This window comes from Topomyia yanbarensis, chromosome 1, assembly GCF_030247195.1.
Source record: "Topomyia yanbarensis strain Yona2022 chromosome 1, ASM3024719v1, whole genome shotgun sequence".
In the NCBI taxonomy this organism is placed as follows: Eukaryota; Metazoa; Arthropoda; class Insecta; order Diptera; family Culicidae; genus Topomyia; species Topomyia yanbarensis.
The window spans coordinates 164,087,371-164,108,521 of NC_080670.1; the positions used below are offsets into that span (position 1 = coordinate 164,087,371).

General features: G+C 40.6%; 1 protein-coding gene across 1 annotated transcript; it reads right to left on the reverse strand.

Annotated features, from left to right (window-relative positions):
• Positions 1–274: 274 nt before the first annotated feature.
• LOC131679782 (uncharacterized) lies at positions 275–15,622 on the reverse strand. Its single transcript, XM_058960527.1, has 6 exons — positions 15,438–15,622; positions 15,167–15,361; positions 2,440–2,634; positions 2,314–2,371; positions 1,787–2,254; positions 275–1,718 (listed from the first exon to the last, which is right to left on the reverse strand). Exons 2-6 carry the CDS (start codon positions 15,188–15,190, stop codon positions 1,513–1,515), a joined length of 951 nt encoding a protein of 316 aa, XP_058816510.1. The 5' UTR covers positions 15,191–15,361; positions 15,438–15,622; the 3' UTR covers positions 275–1,512.
• Between the last annotated feature and the right edge of the window lie 5,529 nt (positions 15,623–21,151).

Sequence of the window (21,151 nt, forward strand, 5' to 3'; positions counted from 1 at the left end):
ATTCGCGTACTGAAAAAACAATCTTACTGTAACAAGTTATAACAGCACAGCCGATTGAAAGATTTTTTTGAAAAAGTATTTTTTGCAATATCTCTAAAATGCCGCCTACAATATTGAAATAAACAATAAGTATCGAATATTTTTGACAGCTGAGCCGAAAAAAAATTTGGCAAAAATTTGGGCTGGTAAATTTTGCGTGGGATGCCCCATATAGAGATACCAAGAGGCACAACAAGGGCCACTACATCTACCGGACCCAATTAAATCAAATACATGCTGTTATCAACTGCTTTATTGCACACTTTGATTTTACACACATACAGTTTACAACGTGGAACTTGTTGTTAGGTCGTTATCGTTAATGCTTTATCTTTGTATCCAAATAAGCAAACAACCGCTCCTATGCTATTTTATTATTTTGTTTGCCAACGGTTTGTACATTTTAGACGTTGGAACAATTCTGCTTGAATTTATCTAACACTGGACCTTATCTGGGAATCCAAAGGAATGATAAAGAGAAGAAAAGAATCAGAACCAATTAAGTTATCCTGCTTTCGTTAGTGTCCGAAATGTTGGGTTTTTAAAATGTGTGTGTTTGTATGTGTGTTGGTGTGTATGTAGGATGGTATTCTCCCAACAGCGTAAACTCACTCAAGGAATCAGTTACTCTAGATATGTGCGATCAAAAATCAAAGTGATCGATCTTACTTTCTAACAGTCACTACCGACAAAACATAGTGCAAATTTTTTTTTGAATGGTTTCATTATACACTGGTCCTAATCTACGCGGTTAATAGCTTTTTCGCTGAGCCGCAGATTTCCCGGCGGGATCTGTACAATGACAATTAGAATCAGGGTTCGTGTATCATACGGTTTCTAGGGTTTTCCTCCCAATTGCAAACAGCAAACGGGGTTAAGTCAGTCATGTTTCTATCATCTCACTCAGTATTCATTCTGAGTAGGGATAATTCCTGTAAACGCACCTAAAAATGGTTCTACAATCGGCGTAAGAAGTTGGTCTCTCGTTGATTATCTGGCCTGCGTTAAGCCAAACCGAGCTAAGCGCCATAATTTTTTTCGTGTATTTTTCGTACCAAAATTAATTTTTCGATAACTTATCATTTACATAGAAAGTTAGAGAACACTTGCTTGGTTTCGTTTGCTATTTGGGTTCCCAAAACATAATAGATATTAGAGTTCCTGGTGTTACATTGGATGATGGAGCGATTTTAGATAAAGTACCTCAAAATGGCGCTTGGTCCTCTTTGGCTTAACACAGGCCATCTCTTCGAACTGATACAGAAAAGCATATCCTTTAGGTCATTATAGCATAGGACTTTTCGGCAATAACCAATCATCTATATGACTATATGATATCAGAGTTTAGAAGTAAAAGGACGATAAATAACTGTTTCTCAGTAAGGCCTACAGGTACCGCGTGGCATTTGTATACGCGAATGTCTACTGCGAAAAAACGACAAAACATCCATCGGGAGGTTAGCCCGAGGTTGTCTAGTCGTTGTTAGTGGATTTCGAGGGTATAACTCGGGCCCGCAACATGGCCACCAGCTTGGAAGCAAGCGGCGTACTGGTCGTCTGCGGTTGCTTCTGAGCATGCTGCTGGGATTGGGGCTGGGGTTGAGCTTTTACTGTTTGAGCTGATGATTGGGTTGCAAATGTCGAGGCTGGGTGAGCATTTTGTGGACCATCTCCTGAATCTGCAATAGATTTTTTTGTAAGTAAAGCTGGTAAGATCGTAGGAATATATAATCTAACCACAACTTACCATCACCATTCTCGTCCTCCTCAATGTTTAAATTGGAGACATCGGAGAGCGAAAGATCCTTTTCCTCCTCCTCCAACAGTAAACTCGAATACGAGTGCGAAGTGTTGTTATCGGTTGCTGATTGCGACGGCGGCAGCTGATCGGACTGGTCGGTAGTACTGTTGCAGTTCATCTGATTTAGGACCTTCTCGTTCATCAGTTCCTCATCGCTGGCACTACTGCTCTCGTTAGAATAGTCCAGAAAGGAGCTACAGTTGGAGGATTGTTCACTGTCACTGCTACAGATCATCACTACCTCGTCGATGTCGATGTCCCCTTCCGAGTTGGACGACGAGGTGCTACAGTTGAAGTTGTAATTTTCGTCACTCTCCCCCGACTGTTGCTCGGTTCCGGCTTCCGAGGCGAGCTTCGACAGGATATGTGGATAGAAATCTCTGGCCGTGCTGTTATTGGGCTCATACTGCAGAACTGGAAAAATGGAGAGGAGGTTGGAATCGATTGTTGCTTTCACGTACCTGCTGACTTACTTAATTTGCAATATTTCAGGGCATTCACGTAATCACGCAACATCACCGCCGACAGAAACTGGAAGGAAATTAATTATTTAATCAATATAATTCACAACAAAAAATGCAGTAAAATTTAATAGGCACCTCCGCCAACAGCTCGGTTGGTGCTGAAATGCTCTCGTCGGCATCCGTGTACTCGGAAAGGCTCTGGCTGAGGTCATCGTTCGATGGCGATTGAATGATTAGGGTTTCCGTGGGTCCGGCAACGGTGTGATCTACCGTCGGTGTAATTACCGGATTGCTCAGTAGCGTGTTGCCGTTCGCTTCGTCCAGATAAGCCTGTTACGGGATATGTAATACATACATGTACGACGTCATACAAAAGGAACTAACTAGTTTTGTCCTACTGAATTCATGCAGTGGATTTTTTTAAACAGATTAAAATGCGCAACTAGGAAGGTTGTTTTTGTGTTTCAACAATTCTGCTTGTGATCTTAGTTTATTGATAGAGTTCAAAACTTATTAATAATCGAAATGAATGAATTAACTAATCTATTACATCATTTTTGTGAAATTAATGGTTAAGATTGCAAGTAAAAGTAAATAAAACCCGCTAGCGACGTTTGTTTATTTTTGCAACCCGTCAGAGTAACAATTTAGCACTGGGTGGAAATATACCTATTTTTGTCTATACAATCCGTAGAGTGTATTTGTTTACGCAACATTATATGCTCACCTTCGGTCAAACCATTCGGAATTTGATTCGGAATCCTGAGTGGGGTCAGTACGGATTCCAGCTCAAATGCAACGACCAATTCGAATCGGTTGTTGTATTTGAGTTGGTATCCATACTGATTCCATTCAGTAATCCGAACCGGTTCCAGAATGAGTTCAACTGGGCCGCTGTTCTGTACCGTTGACATTTAGATGCAAATTTTTGTTCGTTTTCACGTTTGTGAACGGTTTTGTTCGTGCAGATAGGAAAACGATCACAGCAACCTTTGACGAAGGAGGTGTTTTTTCTTGATTGCGGCAATGGATTTCAAAAAAAACTCCCAATTCATGGAGTGATTAATCGTAGACTTGTATCAGAAGTGCAGTGACGGTACACAATAACTCAGTTTGTACGCTGAACAAATAGGAATGGAACGAAGTAAATCTTCAAAGAACGAGGCGATTTTGCGTTGCCCGAGGACTTCGGAATATTGGAAAAATTGAGGCAAAATTACAAGTTGTCAGTAAGAAGTTGTATCGCAGTTGCAATCAGTGAAGATATTCTTCAAGATGGGCGAGATAGAAATGTCAGTTAGGTGGTCCTAGCGGTCGTTCCCGCTATTAACGTGGATCATATCAAGAAAAAATGGAAATTCTCCAACTCAAACTAGAGGTCATCTACCTGATGCCGAGGCACAACGAATAACTACCCAATCGTTCATTTGACAGCGTTTAATATCCGAAGCATTTGTCCCAAGGGACAACAACAGGCTTTAGTACAGCGACGTCATGTAATGCAGAATTTGTCAAGATTTCATGAAATCACCTGGTACGCAGTAAGTAGTGTCTCGAATCGGTCTGAATTCACGAAGACCAAGCAACCAACAACGCATGGAAGCGGCATTAAAACAGTTAAACAGTGCAGGATATTGGACGGATTCTTCTTACTTGACGCCGGTGAGATCGTTTCACAATTTTAACTACCCAAAAATGTTACCTTTAATTACCTTTAAATGTTACTTAATACTATAACCAAATTTGAATTTCTGGTTTCACCTGCATTAGCCGAAATACTGATAGTATATTAGATATTAGCTTAGTTTATTTCGTCACGTTGTGCTACGTTATGACAAGCGCCATTTAGCACATGTTGATAAAAATGGAGATTGAATATTTTAAAACTTGTAAATGGTAGAAACAATTCAGAGAAGGCAGTTGATCTTCTAACTGTCCTTTATTAATCTCTTAATTGATTATGTTGTCATGATGCTGCGATCATTGCACCTACTGAGTTTCGCATGCTGGGAGCTCACCAGCTGACGGAAAAACTCGACACACTAGTACATCAATTGAGTGTATCAATTGAGTGTTCATTGATATCGAGCTAGTATTCTATGACCAAATCAGTGACGAGAAGCCACTAGCTTTTAAACCAGTATTTGGGAGCCCTCGTACAACATCGCGGGGGGTAACTGTGGCTAAGGTGCGAGGAGAAATGAGCACTCGAAGAAATTGACGAGATGTCAACTGTCTCCGTCGAAACCAATGATGTGCACGGGGCTAGACGGAACTTTAGGAATTGGGCGGCATCTAGACCATAGGTTGTCCGAATGTTTTGGTACAAGAAGCTGGCCGTTGCACATTCCACGATGGCTGTATGTTTCAACAGGGCGTTACGCGAACCTCGCTTATTGCCGGATTTCATCACCCGTGGTAATACAATTTTCCTTCCCAAGGACAGCAACATATTGTTACTGAACAACTTTTTTCGTAACAATATTTGTCCATCCACTTTAGTATACTAGTACCTTAGTGTTTCTAGTCCATAAGATAATTTGGTTTTGCTCCTGTTAGACTCGCTTTGCATTGTCGTTAGTTTATAAATTTTTACATAGGAATGTACTTTTTGTTTAACCTAGAATAAGTATACACTAACCCTGATTGACCTGCAAATATATACCCTAACTTACACCAAAAGCTTAAAAATATGTCCAACTTGTCACTGTTCATGGAGATGCCGAGTATGTAGATTGAACGACGGGAAAAAGAGGTCTTTTGCGCCCACCCCGGAACGTGCAGACCAGACGTTGGGGCTTAGTACATGCTCCCTTCAGGAGCAGTAAAATAAACCCGCCAAGCAACCGTATTCCCTGAACAGTGGTAATCTGTACATAACTATAGAAAATTAAAGCAAAGGCATAGGGAGCCACCCTAATATACGCAACCGATAAGAAAAAAAACCAACCTTAAATCTAGTACTACATTGTATTAATTGCTTGTTTTTATTCGAGCTGGGTAAGAAGGATTAAATTACCAACAGCACCACTGTATCCGGAAATTAGGAAGAGAGAGAGGAAGATTAAGAGAGAGATGGATAGAGAGCGAAAGGAGTCCCTGGGAAACGACTAATATCGATCGAGATCAGTCTGGTTTAGGCAATCAAGCTATCAGCAAGAAAAATAGTATTACCCTCAGCGTGTGCCAAGAGTCAAAAGAACCGTCGAGCAGTGCTTCGTGATAAATGTCGGTGATCTCGCACCGCACTCGTTAACGGTCCTAAATAATCACCGCTGCCTGCACCGGGACGGATGCCAAGAAATAGACGGCCCCAGAATCGTCGAGAAAAACCGTCCAAAGTTGCGACCAACAACGGTAATACCCACGTGGTGCCTACCGACACCGCTTTGAAGGCGGTTCACATCTTTTCGACCACGAACTCGCCTGCGTCACCGTATCAACCGCCGCCAGCCGCCCGGAATATAGCAGAGCTAAAAGGCTGTTGCCGCTGTCGTCCGTGAAGAGTGCCAAGGTACGTCAACTCCTACCTCTTTCTCTCTCTCCATCCATCGTCGGAGATCGTCCAGGGCCCCAACGAACGTCGATCGGCGCCGAAACGAACCGCATGTGTGGCCATTCAATAAATGTAAAATTCGCATGTAGTCGTTTTTTCATAGAGAGTATATTTCCATTGGATGGTCTTTTATTGTTTCGCTTCACTTTGTATTAAATTAACGTCGATTGATTTTGGTTACTGTTAGTCCTCCCGAGAGCGGTTGCCGACCCTGAGAGATACTGCAGGTGAGCTAGCCGTGCGGTGTTTTCATCGACACTTACAATGTTCAACCCATCAAACTACAGACCAATTACCTGTCTAGTAAATCTGAACAAGATCCTGAGCACCATCATCACCTGCAAAAATCAAGCCATGGAATCATTGTTGAACTAGCAGTGTGTATTCAACAGAACCTTAGTATGGCCTACATGGATTACAAGAACGACTCCATACCGTACTCATTCCTCATCAAGGTATTGGAGATATATAAAATTGAGACTGCAGTTGTGAGGTACTTGCAGCAGACGATGGAGACGTAGTTGACAACACTGAAGCACAGAATAGAGGAAGACGTGTTGCGGTCTGGAACACTCTGCATCTTCGGGGGACATTCTAAGTCGATTCCTTTGGCCCGCGTTGTTTTTGTTTGGCGATGAACCCCCTCACTAGGACACTCAATCGAAACGGGCATATCTATCAGTTAAGGAATGGAGAAAGTTCACCGGAGGATGTGACCCATACCTTCTACATGAACGATCCCAAGATCTATGCTTACTTGACGGAACGGCAGGGTGTAGTCAGCCAACTAGTCGATAGGATTAGTGACGCTATCAGCATGGAGTTTGGTTTAGAGATATCCCGATCTGTTCAGCTACTTCAGCCCCAAGATAAGTTCTTGAGTTGAATGAATTGTGTCTGGAAGTCTTTCCTGAACGCGGGGAATAAGGTCACAGCAATGAACATGTGTTGACCTACAGTTTTGGCATCATCAAATAAATCCGGACAGACCTGGAAGATCTTGAGAGAAGCTTGAAGAAGGCAGGAATGCGCCATTCTTAGTCGGCGCTGGAGATATTCACATTGCCACCGGGTGAACGAATAGTCGACATCCAGGCACTATGAGTAGCGTAGGTGCCACGACTGCAAGAATACTTTGAGGAAAATGCCAACAAACACGGAGTATATCAAGTAGTTTGTGCTGATGACCGCAACTATAGCGCACTTTACCTGGCGCAAGCTAACTACAACCCTAACATACCGTGGAGGGGAAGATTGCCGAGTGGACGCAGAAAGCTGTCCACGGCGCCCATTCCTACCAGTTGGAGGAGCCGTATGTCGACAAGGCTGCTTCTAACCTGTAGCTCAATCGAGCTGAACTCTCTTTAGTGATTGAGGCCGACATGATAGCCATCCAGGACAGGATAATATCGACGAGGAATGACAGGAGGAATGTTTGGCACCAAAATGTCGAGGATATATCCTGGATGTGGATTCGCCGCTTGAGATCATCGACATAAATGGTAGGCTGCCGCATACTAGCCAACGCAGCCTATACCGAGCGTCACAACAGTGTTACTAAGATTCTGCACCAGCAATGGGCGCTGCAACTTGGCCCTTTGGAAGAGATTGTGCTGAACTACCATTATTTGCTTGTACCTGTTCCGGAAAATGCCCGTTTCAAGCTGTACTGGGATCGCACTGTTTTATCGGACCAATTCCTACACCACACCACCCAGATATAACAAGGGACGACGCCAAGTTAGCATAATCGACATCGTCGTTTCGTTGGAAAACAATCTGTTAGATACTCACGGTGAAAAAATTGCCCGATATCGGCCACTGGCGGTAGATTTGAAGGAAATGTGGAGGTTGGGTGAGGCTTTGAGAGTGGTTCCTGTTGTACTTTCGACGACTGGAGTCGTTTCGAGAAGGAGCTAAAGTTGGAGAATGAGCTGGCTGCTATCCAGCAGTCGGTGATACTCAGCACCGACATATTGCGCACACGAACGTCACTCACTGATAGCGTTTGCGAGTGAACCCTCTCACATCACTCTGAGAGCGGTTTCAGATTCATTTCTGAGCAGGTTTCAATTGAATACTTTACACTGACGTTACAACAGGACTCGGGTACTCATTTTTGGCAGTTCGTTTGTACTGTTTACATGGACTTAGAAAAATGCTTTGCGATTTGCTTGGAGCGAATCTAGTCGTCCTCAATTTTTTTTAAGTCCATGTAAACAGTACAAGTAAACTGTCAAGCAAAGTGAGGTTAACTGTTTCAGCGAATATCCTAATTGCCAATATCAGCGAAATACTCTCTCAGAACGATCTGAGAGAGTTCACTCGATAACGCTTCGAATTGTATGGCCGCAAATTGTAATAACAAAATGCGGCGCGCCTATTTATGTGTTGGCACTAACACATACATGCGCCGCATAGCTTTATGTTGTGACAGTTTGCGGTGGTGGAATTTCGGGCCGATACTAATTAATACAGTGAAAACTATAATAAATAGATCTCTTAATTGCCTTTTTTATTTGATTATATTCTTTAATTTCTTTCCTTCCCCTACAGTATGTAATCCTTATATGAGAAAAGTTCGTGGTGAGGCAAAGCCCTCCCTTGCCCCCTATGTTGGTACGGTTCTGCTCCGAGGTTCGAGAACTTCGTTTCGGGGTCGGGTTACCTAAAAGGGAAGGTAAGTGTCAAGGAGCCACTTGCTTTTCCGGCTGAGTATAAAGGACCCAAAAGACGCTTATCCGCTCTTGGTGTGCCGAACGAGCCTTGCTATCGAAGAAATGGTTCTTAAAAGAGAAATCGGAATTGTTCTCAATAATTTTAGAAACGAATGAACTGATACACATCTAACACCGGTCGCCAAATTTAAGGGACCAATTTTTAGGCAAACGAATGATAATGAACTGACTTACCGTCCCATAAACCGTTTTGGATGCTATCTCAGTTTGGAACTGGACGAAGAACGACACGCAAGAAGAATAGAAATATTCCTCTTATTCTTTATTGGTGCCCTTATCTCATGAACAGCAGGCCACTCTTCGTCGAAACTGTGCAACAGTTCAGGTGGCAAACGCTCAATGAGAGTGTTTGCTCCGAAATTATACTGCATCTTTCTTTCACTTTTCCGATTTTCCCAGATCAGACTATTTTGACAATCATTTACTATATACAATTAAAAAATCAGTTAAGAGGAAGAATGGTTTATGTGAACTAGTTTTTTCACAGAACTATAATATTCAGCTCTAATCAATAGCAGTGTGTTCGTGCTCACGATCAGATATTCTTAATTGCCTTTTGCGTTTACAGGTCAACAAACCCATGCTGAAAGTGCTATTTCATAAAAAAAAATCAGAATATATTGGCCAAAATGGCACGCTCCTCGTATGTAGTCGGGGATTTGTGCCATGCCGTGTCTTCTTATCATTTTCTGAGCGGAAGGAAAGGAGAAGGAGGAGGGAGGATTGTAAGGGTGAGAAAATTAACAGCATAAAAATAAACAGCGGGTAAGTTAAACTCACAAGTAGTTCAAATCGCCTGCGAGTTAGCCTAAAGCTCTTTACTACATTGGATAAGAAACTTTAGGATATCTCTGAGTTTCAGTAGCCCAAACCAGCTGTCGTCTATGTCAGGACGGCCGAAAACTCGAAATCGCAATTGCTAGGCAGTTGCAGATCAGTTGATATGAGGTCCGTAGTCGGATTCACAAAGATCACATGAAACAGACTCAGCGCGCTGACTAGTTGCTATGTGATAATTGAGTTTGCAGTGGCCGGTTAATGCCATGGTCTGCAGGCCGCAGTGGAGTTTCAAAAAATGTAGGAGATTTTTCGAAATCACTGGGGATGGTGGTTCTGGAAACGCTTTTGTTTGGCGACACGTTTGTAAATTTCTTCAATAACCGCAGTGCTCGGATGAAGCCCAGGACCGGATTTTTCTCTTATTCAATTTTGTCGAAATTGGCAGGGCGGACTCAGGACCAACGCTGTACACGCCCTAGCCAATTCGTCAGCCCATTTATTTCTAGTAAAACAGGAATATCCGGGAAAAAGTAGATAGTGTTGACAATGCTTAGATCTTCGATTTGGCTTCGGCCCGCGATCACTAGATTGGACCGTAATTTGTCCGAGCAAGGAGCCTTGATTTCAGCCTGACTATCGGAGCAGAGCTCTGTTGAAGAGCTTATTATACCTCGCAAATAATCACGAAGATTTCTGCTTGTAATGCAGTACAGTATCTACCTAGCGAGTGAGGCTGTTTCTATCTCATTTCACGACAGTAGCCACTAGCACTAGCACGTTCCTTCATTAGAGAGCCATCAGTGTAACAGACCACTTGCGTTTGCTGTTGTCTCTCGATATAGCCAGACAATCACTCCTCTCTCGAGAGAAACTTTACATGGAATGTCCTGTAAGGAAAGCTACATGTGAGTGTAATAATACATGTGAGCTACATGTGTCTTGCTGGGAGCAAGACCATAGTAACAATAGGTTTTATAGTAGTTTTATGAGTGACTATACCACTTATAAAACTTAGATTGCACTTGTAGCGTGCTATAAAGCTTCCATTGTTACTTGGAAAATTTCCTCACCCGATTTAACCGTTTGTGCCCACAGTCGTATATGACTGGTAGCAAGATCATTATTTCTTGTGGCACTTAAACCTGGATACCGCACTGGGCAATTACGATTCTTCTATTAAATTCTTCTCATAGACTGGTTAGTTCGACTGGTCTGTTTATGAAAATACCATTTCTATCACTTGAAATCACTCTTTGAAAGTGCGGAGTCCAGGTTTATGGGAAGTGCGCAATACCGTTCCAAAGATCAGTAACCTGCAGTCTGTTTCGATTATAGAGGTTTTAACCTTAGGATCATTCTCCTCTTTTTCGAGTTATAGATTTTTTCTTAGAACAATCGTCAGCGCTTTGTGGGGGGTTGAGAATCCAACCCAGAAGAGCTGCATACAAGGCAATTGATTTACCAACTACACTATACCCGCTCTTTGTAGTTTGTTTGCACATGATAGTCTTCCTTGTTTAATGTGTATATGTAGAGGCAGGACCGTAGTGTGCGGTTGGCCCCGTCAAGGGCGTCAACCTTAGAGGGGCGCTGAAATCTTGATCTGCTTTATACAATAGGGTAAGGTGGGGCAAATCCGACCGTTGGGTAAACCCGACCTCCCTCTTTTACCGAAAATCAGAAGCACTACGCGAACTAATGTTAATGTTGTCGTGTAGAGCATCGAAAATAATCATAATAGTGGTATGACAGCATTTCATTAATCTACATTGAGATGCTCAAACGACAAAAAGTGTGTTTTTATAACTTTTGATTTGACTTTTGTGCATCATTGACTACAGGATATTTCTGATTCTTAAAGTAATTGTGGGCCAAATCCGACCACTAAATATTGGGGTAAATCCAACCGCTTTTTTGCTAAGAAAATTTTTATTTTTCAAATTGAAATATATTTTTATTGTTATTATTATCACAAAAACGTGATGATTATAGTATTGGTCCGATGCAAATGGGAATATCATAACGTGCTACTGCTCGTGATTTTAGCATTTTAGATTGACATTGAACTCCATTTTCTGCATGTTTCAATTCAATAACACAACATTCATTGATTTATAATTGAAAAACCATAAAATATGGATAATATCTGCACTAAATCAACCAAAAACATAGAGGGTCGGGTTTACCCCACCATTTTTGAAAACAGCAAAAATGAACATTTTTGTAAAACGTTTGTATCACAAGATATTCCCAAGATCCAAATATTATTCTATATACAGAAAGTTGCCCAGGAGTCTAACCTTTAATTTGGTATATAAAACGACTTCATCTGATGTAAAATGAGCATTTTACAGCCAAAACCATTTACTAGGTCGGATTTGCCCCACCTTGCCCTAAATGAGTATAATAATAAATTATTGTTCGAAACTTGGCAATTTCTTTAACGATTGCGAATAAAGTTAGATCGTTCATCATCGTGAAGAAAACTTTATGCTGTACCGTGAGAATTGAAATATTTTCAGTGTTGGGAGAGGTTACCCAATGTCATAAAGTTCTCGGTAACTAACCTAGGCCTGACCAGTCTTGTACTAAGATGCATCTCTGGTTGAAATGTTGAACCTCTTGGGATTTTTGTTGTTTCTAGAAACCATATAAGCTGCTTGTTTCAAGCCTCCAAAAAAAAAAATCAGCCTTTACAAGGAATCTCAATTTGCTATAGTATTTGGGGGCAATAACAGGGGATTTTTTAATATTTAGTGCAAAACATCACGCGCGGTACGAACACGCAGGTGAACCTTACTGAAGAACATGTAATTATGTAAAACAATTGCGCTAAAGGTCACCCGATACGAGTTTGAAAGGACATACAATTTTGTCCCATCCTGTTCACTCACTGGAGAAAAGTGTCCTTGAAACAGTCAAGCCCAGTCACCTCGCGCATAATCAGACCGAATCGGTAACTACACCGTCGATCTCAACTATGTGAACAGACATGTAGACACGGTAGTCTTTCATAAAATGCTTGTCGTAAGTAATGTCATTAGACAGTGGATTCTATTCAGAGTTTATCTGGTAAAACATTCGAGATATCTGTAACGGCTGAATATTTCTTTCGAAAGTTTTAGAAAACTTATCTTTGATCCGAAAGAAGATCGGATATTGTACGACCGAAGGGCAATGTGTTTTTTGAATGAGAAACGGACTCTAGTTCGACATTCCTTTCACTCACTGGGTTTTTCTCAGCAGAACTCATTGATACGCGGGCCTAGAACCCAGCGCGGAGTAAAAACATGAAGAATACGAATGGTGAGACAGAAATTACGGGAGATACAAGAAATTTAAAGACGAGTCAGGGGATAATAGTGTGTGCAAAAGTGTAGTCGGTTATCTTTAATCGATGTATGGCTGGATGCTAATTCATGTTAATCCCAATCTAATGATGAGCACCATACTCAATAATACACCGACGGCTCCTGAAAATTGTCTCTTCAGTACACTGGTCTTGATATGCAGTTCCCGGAATAGATGCCCGGTCCGTCGCCATCAAATACCATCCGTAAAATTATTTCACAGTTCAAGATTTGCGGCTAGAATTTACATAAAATGAACGACAGTCAAACACGAACGATTTTCGGTCGAATCTGGGCGATAGATAGAGGCGGGTTTCCTATTTTCCTGTTAAATTGTCTGCTCAGTCAACCGATATTCACGTATAGTCTCCCGAAAAAAAATCATCCGTCGTCTTTATGCATCTAGCGTCAACTGATTTCACGAAGTCTCCCGAAAAAAACGCCTTGTCAGTCGGCTTCAAACACCTGGTTACGAATTATATTACAAATAAAACCTGTAGTATTTTCTTGGAGCTCCTTAATGAAGCCTTTTTTCGGGGACATTGTATTAAACATTACTATCTGGTTGGATTGCCTTACAGACACCTTACTGTACATCCACTACTCCATATTCACTGAAAATGCTGCTAGTTCAAACAAATGCCGCAACGTTAAACAATTTTCCGCCAAGGACGCTAGTCTTAGCAAAACGCTGAATTCTTGCATTGCTTCATAGAGTAAGTGAAGATAGATCACAAAATAGGTCAGGATATGTGCGCCATTTCCAAGCACACACAACATTGTTGCTCGAAAGTCGAACTGAAAAAAAAATAGACATGAAAGGGGCACTAAACTGCGACTCCGTCAAGTGCGCAAGAGAGCCACGATAAATCTCTGTGTAGAAGTTCAACATTTAGAAGCGCCTCAAGAGCCGCAGTCGGAGTTGTCGTGAATGTGCCGGTTAACTCCATGAACGCCTTTATTGGCGAATGGTTTAGCTTCTACTGGATCCGTTTCCACCTCTCTACTCTGACACCATACAAGGCATCCATATGGCAGTATTTGATTACAATTGTCGTGTAAGTCCAATAGATGTATTTGGGTTTGAGACCCCATATCTTTCCAAAAGTTCGTCTGCACTACCACTGCACGCTTTCTTGTCATTAAACTCAATGTGAGCAGTCCAGTTAACCCCAGTTGTTATTTGCTTCTTTGTGAAAAGAATAGTTAAACTTTTGTTAACCGATAATTTAACTTGTCGACACCACTGCTCGACTGCCCTTAATGCTTGTTGCATTAAGTCAAAGATTGTTCCGATGCAAAGTCCAGTAATTAGTATATGGTAAACGTCAGCAAACCCGTCGGTTGTAAATCCAAGCTCATTGAGTTTACTCAACAAGCCTTCGGCAACCAGGTTCCACAGCAAAGGTGACAGAACGCTACCATAAGGACTGCCGCAAATACTCAACTTCCTCCAACTCTCTGCTGGTTTCAGTGTCGAGCAAAGAATGAGGTTACTAAGCATTGCGTTTATTCAACCCGAGATGCATGCACTTACTTCATGACCGCGCGTCGTTTCCAGAATGGACTGGAAGGACACATTGTCATAAGTACCTTCAATATCTAGGAATACACCTAAGCTGCTTGAGCGTGGAGGCCTTTTTAATGTTGTAAACAACATCGTGAAGCAGAGTGATCGTGGATTCCCACACTGATATGCATGTTGCATTTTGTGCAGTGTATACTAAACTAAACTAAATCGATTAATAGAAATCATTACTCGGTCTTATTTTAAAAATATTAAATAGTTTTTGGTACAAATTATTTTTATTGCGAGTTTTTCGCAATAAAATTATTTGCATTAAACTAGTAAAAATATTTGCTTTATTTTCATTACTACGACGCAAAAAATGTTTAGAAAACTGGTAACAAAAATGCGCAAATATTTGTACCATAAACTTTTTAATTTTTATTTTGCATGCATAAGATAAACATTTTCTTCTGAAATCATCTTCATTGGTTAATTTTGCATACGCATTCCAATAATTTCGTTTAAATATTTTTATTTTGACTTTTAATCATTCGAGAAAAAAGTTTATATTTAATATTGGGCAAATGGTTTACACAGCTCAATAATAAAAAGTAATCAATAACGACATACGCTTCAATAATGGTAATGAAGGGCAACATACGATTGCATTTGTTTTTTTTTATCTATACATTATAGCAGGACAAGTGCAGTTCAACTACTCCTAAAACTACAAACATGTGCATCCGTTTCCAAGGTTTCAGCACGAATTGTCGAGCATTTTTCGCCTGTATATGGAAACTACGCAGCCACGATAGCATCGGACGGAACAACATATAAATAGTAAGCACCTTCTATGAAACTATAATACGGACACATGCAGAATCGATGACAAAAATGAAAAAAAAAGATTCTGGAAGCAAGCATTTACCGTATTCACGATGAGCCTTGACATTGTAAATTAAGTTTTTCTTCTAATTATCTTCACCCCCTAGCGTTGGTGATTTTTGGCCGAAACTTTCAACCGACCAGGAGTTATGTGCTGCAGGTGCAAAAGCGAAGCCTTGGGCGAAAGCGTTTACGAAAAAGAAAGCTGCTTGCTTAGCGAAGATTTATGGTTTTTTTTCTGGAAGTGCAGGTGAAATGCGGTAAAACCAATTGTGAAAATCGTACACTCGTTTTTTCTTCTTCTATAATTATACCAAATCACAACTATCTGTAAATTCACCACGGTCACTAAATCACTCGTCAATGGTCAATTTGTATGCGGTATGATATGCGATTTATGGTGGAGGAGAAAACTAAGCAAACCAGCAGCTAAAATCGCGACAGTACTGCGTGCGAAGGAGGCGACGGGACGTTTCTGTTTGCCGATACGAGAAAATACGCGTCGCGACGACACAGTGGAAAATCAGAGGAAAACAACTGTACGTGTGTCTGGTGTGCTGAAAAAGGGATATCACACATACACCTGGGCCGTATTATACAAACGTCAGCAAGGAATCTAAGGAAAAGCGACGCGTCGCCCCATGTTTTCTTCGGGTTGGTATGCTTTTCATTTGGAGTTATAGAGAAGCTTGGAGAAATATGTATGGAAAATGAAATATTTTCAACCGTTTTCATTTATTATATCGCGGAGATCAGACATCCACATGAAGCGTAAGAGTTGTGTAAAAATTATCGGTCTATTTATTGGTAATTGCGATACCACCACCAAGTTCTTTAATTTGACACTAATGTCAAATGATTTTAAAGGTCTAGCAATTAATTCAAATTTAACGTTAAAACAATTTAATAAAAAAATGGAATCTTAAAATATGATCAACAGTATAATAGGAATAGTGTTCTGCCTACACGATGGCAGGGTACACGGAAAGATAAAACAACCCACAGAATAAGTTATTTTAACTTAAATTTAGGTGCTTTTGAGTTTTGCATCGCTTTCGCACTTATTAGTGTTGTCAAAAACAAAGCGAGAGACAAGTCGACTATTACAGACAGAAATTTGTCTGCTTGGGCTATTAAACTGGGTATCGAATGGTCCACGAATAAAACCGATCTAGATTAGAAAAACTCTAGTAAGAGAACTACGGAGAGAAAAACAGCATTTTTGGCAACGTATGCCCCGGCATTGTATGACAACACGTCCAATGTTATAAGGATAGGCAATGTTCGAGTGGATTCGTTTTTTGACAGCTAAACGCGAATTCAATCGATCCAAAATGGAGTCTCCGCAGTTCTCTTTCTAGAGTTTTTCTAATCTAGATGTATTTTCTAGGAAGCGTGAACCAGCACAACTACAGATTTTATTAATGGGTTAAACTATCACTCGGGTCTTCACTAGACCTGTGCGCCGGCGCGCCACGCCGCCGCCGGTAGTTTGTAACCACGCCGACAATTCGCGAACTCGAAAATTGTTGACTCATAATTTTATCCACAAATCTAGCAACATTATCTATGTACCGAATATACGACGTTGACTGATTCATGTTTTATCACATCTTGATCATTATTTGGTATTAGTGGTTGTCATTTGGATTACAAAATTAAAATAGTCTTGATATTTTCTCCATGACCATTACACGACGCTCGGAATATTATTCATGGATTCATTCTTGTTTCGTGAACTGGATATGATTCCGAGCATATAAGTTAAAATTCACCATTCGTGTGCGTGAAATAGTGCACAAATTCAAAAAACACTTTCAAAATATAGTTAATGAAATTTTCGGTTTTGTGCTTGATTAATGTTGAACTGCTATGCTAGTCACGATTCACCAGTCGAGCTCGTGAAACAGTTCATGGTATAGTTCACGAAGTAATTAATTTTCTGCATGATCTTAATATATTTACGTAAACAATTTCAAGGAAGGGAGTGAGCGTGGCGTAGTTGGTAAATCGATTGCCTTGTACGCAGTGCACCTGGGTTCGAGTCCCGACCCCGCACATAGGGTTAGAAATTTTTCATAAGAGATTTTTCTAACTCGAAGAGGCGAATGACCTTAAGGTTAAAACTTCTATAATCGAAACCAAAAAAAATAAAAATTTCAAGGAACTCAAACTATTCATGGATTCGAAAACTGTTTCTTGTGCGCTTCCGAATGCCACCCTGCTCTCTGGTCTTAAAATTTCTAGGTGATCTATTGTGCACAACTGCTAGCAATCAGTCTAATAGGCGCGAGCATTAGATACAAGGATTGTTATAGTCTTGTTAAGATTCAGTGTAATGTTCATAATAAAGTGAAACTGCACTGAGCACCAAAAATCCATTACATAGCCACAATTCATGTCCGTGAAATAATTAAGAAAACTCTTAGGGACCATTCATAAATTACGTAACGCAAAAAGTGCCCAAAATTGACTCCTCCTTCCTCCATGTAACAAATTGTCACAAATTTCTCTATCCCCCCACCTCCCCTATTACGTAACAAATTCCTCGAAAAAAATTTTTTTGTTCAGTAAAAACATGTTACGTAACGATCTAGCTTACTCCCCCTCCCCCATATGTCACAACATGTCACAACTACTCGTACCCCCTCCTCACCCTAAACGCGTTACGTAATTTATGAATGGTCCCTTAGACACGTTACTCTGTGTAAAAAATCTCGATGGTAAGCTCAACACTAAAATATCACGATACCACGAAGAGAATTTGTGGTCTATTTTAGTTGATAAATTTATTACTAATCAGCCATTTTTGTTTCTTTTTTCGTGTGCACTAGTTTTGTTAAAACACAAAAAATGTTTTCAATACAAAGTTCATTTTTTCGTGACCTTAATTTTTTTTCTCAAAAAATTGTTGGGCAGAATGATTTTGACTTTTCGCAACACTGGTGCACAGAAGTGGCGATGCAGAGGGTTAGATTTCTGGTCTCATAAATTAACCGTCGCGTGGTTGAGCTTAACTTAGGAAAGATTTTCAGTGTCAGTTGCACCAGCCCGGTATCACAGACAAATAGACGCAATACGAGATGAATTTTCATCATAATTTTTGACACTTCGCTAGTCTTTGTATAAAGTGTCTAATTTTGACACAGAGCTAAATGCGTTACTAATAGCATTTTTGCTTGACCCCGGAACTGAGTCAGGTTCTAGCCCCAACCGCTGTCAGCTTATACATTTTGACAGCAGTTGGGGTTAGAACCTGACTCAGTTTCGCTTCAAGTAAAAGCGACATTAGTTTCCGCACCAACCCGAAAATGTTACCGCCTTTTTAATCTCATGCAAACCAAAACAAACAAAATGGACCGGAAATGCGAAAAGCATTCTTGTCGAAGTGCCCAAGGCAGAGTTGTTCAAAATCATTTCATAGGTTACAACAGGATGCCGATCGGTGAGTAAGAACATAATAGGATGTTACTAATTTATTTGATTCATTATATCGAATCTAGTCGGAACTGACAGAGGAGCTGCGAAAACTAAAGATACGCTCAGACCATTTTCAATCAGACATGTTTAGTGAACCGTTTCAACCCAACAGGAGGTTAAACATCAAGTCTTGGAATTATTATGAATGATATTAACTGTATATTTGAGTTTCGTCAGGATGCAGATCTGTATGATACCAGCAGATCGAGCATACTTTGCACTCAAGATAGAAACAAATCTTCCGTTGAAATATAAGTGTCCTTACACGATCATTAAAAGTGACATTTCTGCGCAGTAATGCCATTATTAACGCTTCGTGTTATGGTACCTGATGTCTGCAGGATTTTAAAAGAGCGACGGCATAGAATACTAAATGGAAACAAAAAACAATGAAACGATAACAGGAATCGATTTCCTCAAACAAAACAAAAACTATTTTACCATTGCTTAATTTCCTAAATATAGAACAAGAAATTATTATGATGGGACGTAAATATGCAGTCGTTACTCTGCATTCTTTAAATTTGCCCATTGCATCCATTATTCCATGGGAAGTCGTAGTATGCGACATCGACGATTTTTCTATTTCGCTCTTTAAATTTGACAACTGTAAAAATAATCCCGCCTTCCATTTATGATTTGGCTAGCAGGGTGTGCACTGTTAGAGCTTCGGTTAAAAAATCATTTGACATGGTTGCAAGAATCACCTTTTGTGTAATGTATTCAACAGATGACGCTATTATACCGCGGGCGATGACTTTTTTCAGAATTCTCTTCAAGCTGTCAGGACAGTTTGTATGTGGCTGTATGCTGCGAAGTCCGTTACAAAAGAAACCGCAAATTTGGGAAAGGAATTGTACCGCCAAGAATTTTTTTAGTTACGCAGGCGTCCGCGTCAGTATTCGCACGCCGACACACGCCGGCGCGCTGCCGCCGATTGGGTCCAACGGCGAGACGCCGCCAACGCTGCCGCCGCCGGCCAAAAATGTCGCTTACGCCGCCGCCGATCAAAAATACATCGGCGCACATGTCTAGCTTGATGTATATCTCTTGCTTATTGGGCTTGTGGATAGTGATATCTGTGCTTTTGTCGACGGCTATCACGATATCGAACACATTGTTTGGCGTGCACCGAGTACAGGTCTGCCAGGTCTCTGCTAATGGATACCCGGTCCCGAGCAAGACCACCCAATGTCCCGGTTCGAAATGTTATGGCAAGCCGCTATCTTCCCTATATGTCCCTCATCTATTTCTTCCTCAAATCAATCCATATAATAATTTAGCCCATTTTTTCTCTTTTTCTCGTTCTCAGAAGTCTCTTGCACTGCTTTATGGCGCCGACTCGCATGAGAGTGCTACTACGTGATTGTCTTCATTCTCACCTGAATGACCTGACCTGACCTGAACCCAATTTGGAGGGTTACGCACGGGTCCGTCGAGGACCACCCGACGTCCCGATGCGTGTATTTATGGTATAATATGTAGTTACCCACCATCCCCCCCCTCTTTCCTTTTTAGTTTTAGTGAGTAATTCATCATGTGCATTGAGCTGTATTCCTAGGTAAGATAGTCTAAAAATTGCGCCTTACTGTTTAAATGCGGTTTAAAAAAATCATACTGAAATATTTTAGTTTTAAGAAACTTATAATGAAATATACAAAAATAACCTTTATGCTATAATGGTAACGTATCTTATCAAATAAACAGATTGAGCATGAAAAATAATATTATTATTTTTATCTTTTATTATTTATCTTTGATAAGTATATTAACGAGTTGTGTCAAAAGACGAATTGAAAAAACGACAACGTTCTGAAGCTTTAAGGGTTTGGAGCACAGCATTCGTTAACTCCTGTGTAAACGATTTTTCTTCTCAACTAAATCATCAGAATGGTTCAATACCAATGTATCTGGATAAGACGATATGCCGTGTCATAGAAGTTTCCTATAAATCATGGTGCGACTCCATAAACATGCTTTACGAGGCATCGACTTACAACCGATTTATCCATACACGTGCAGTTCTTAGTTTCGAGAAACTTGCATTCAACGTTGTATTCAATACCGCTTTCGAAAAACTACAACCCGAGTTCGCTTTCGACATAACTTTAGACATATACTTCATGCTGCCACACATACACTGATGTTAAATGTTTTGTCGAAAAAAAACACTTTATTTAAGTTAGCTTCATACAGCGGCGATCGGATTTCATCGCCCACACGGCCCAATTTTGTCAGTGTCGGTGCGCCCTCGAAACGTTAGCAATCCATCGGAATCACCTTCGAATACCAGTTCACCGCGAGCCGCCCCGCAGTACAGCCTAGGGTTGCGACATATGTAGGTATGTTCTCCATCCTGAAAGCATTTTATGTAAGCTGCTGAACGGCCATCACTGCAAAAAAGTCGTCTTTTTCAAGCAAATCGAAATATGTGTCCCCCATTCGACAAACTTTTGTTGATCCTTTGATGCAAGCAATTAATTAATCTTAATAGCTAATACTAGTGTAATAGTATAGATACTGTTTAAAAGCCTTTTATATTTACATA

Coding starts and splice junctions, on each gene's coding strand:
- LOC131679782 (XM_058960527.1), bottom strand. CDS start 15,190: ATGTCAAGGCTCATCGTGAATACG. Junction 2,635..15,166: donor CAAGGCTCATCGTGAATACG/GTAAATGCTTGC, acceptor ATCCCGTAACAG/GCTTATCTGGACGAAGCGAA. Junction 1,719..1,786: donor GGAGGACGAGAATGGTGATG/GTAAGTTGTGGT, acceptor AATCTATTGCAG/ATTCAGGAGATGGTCCACAA.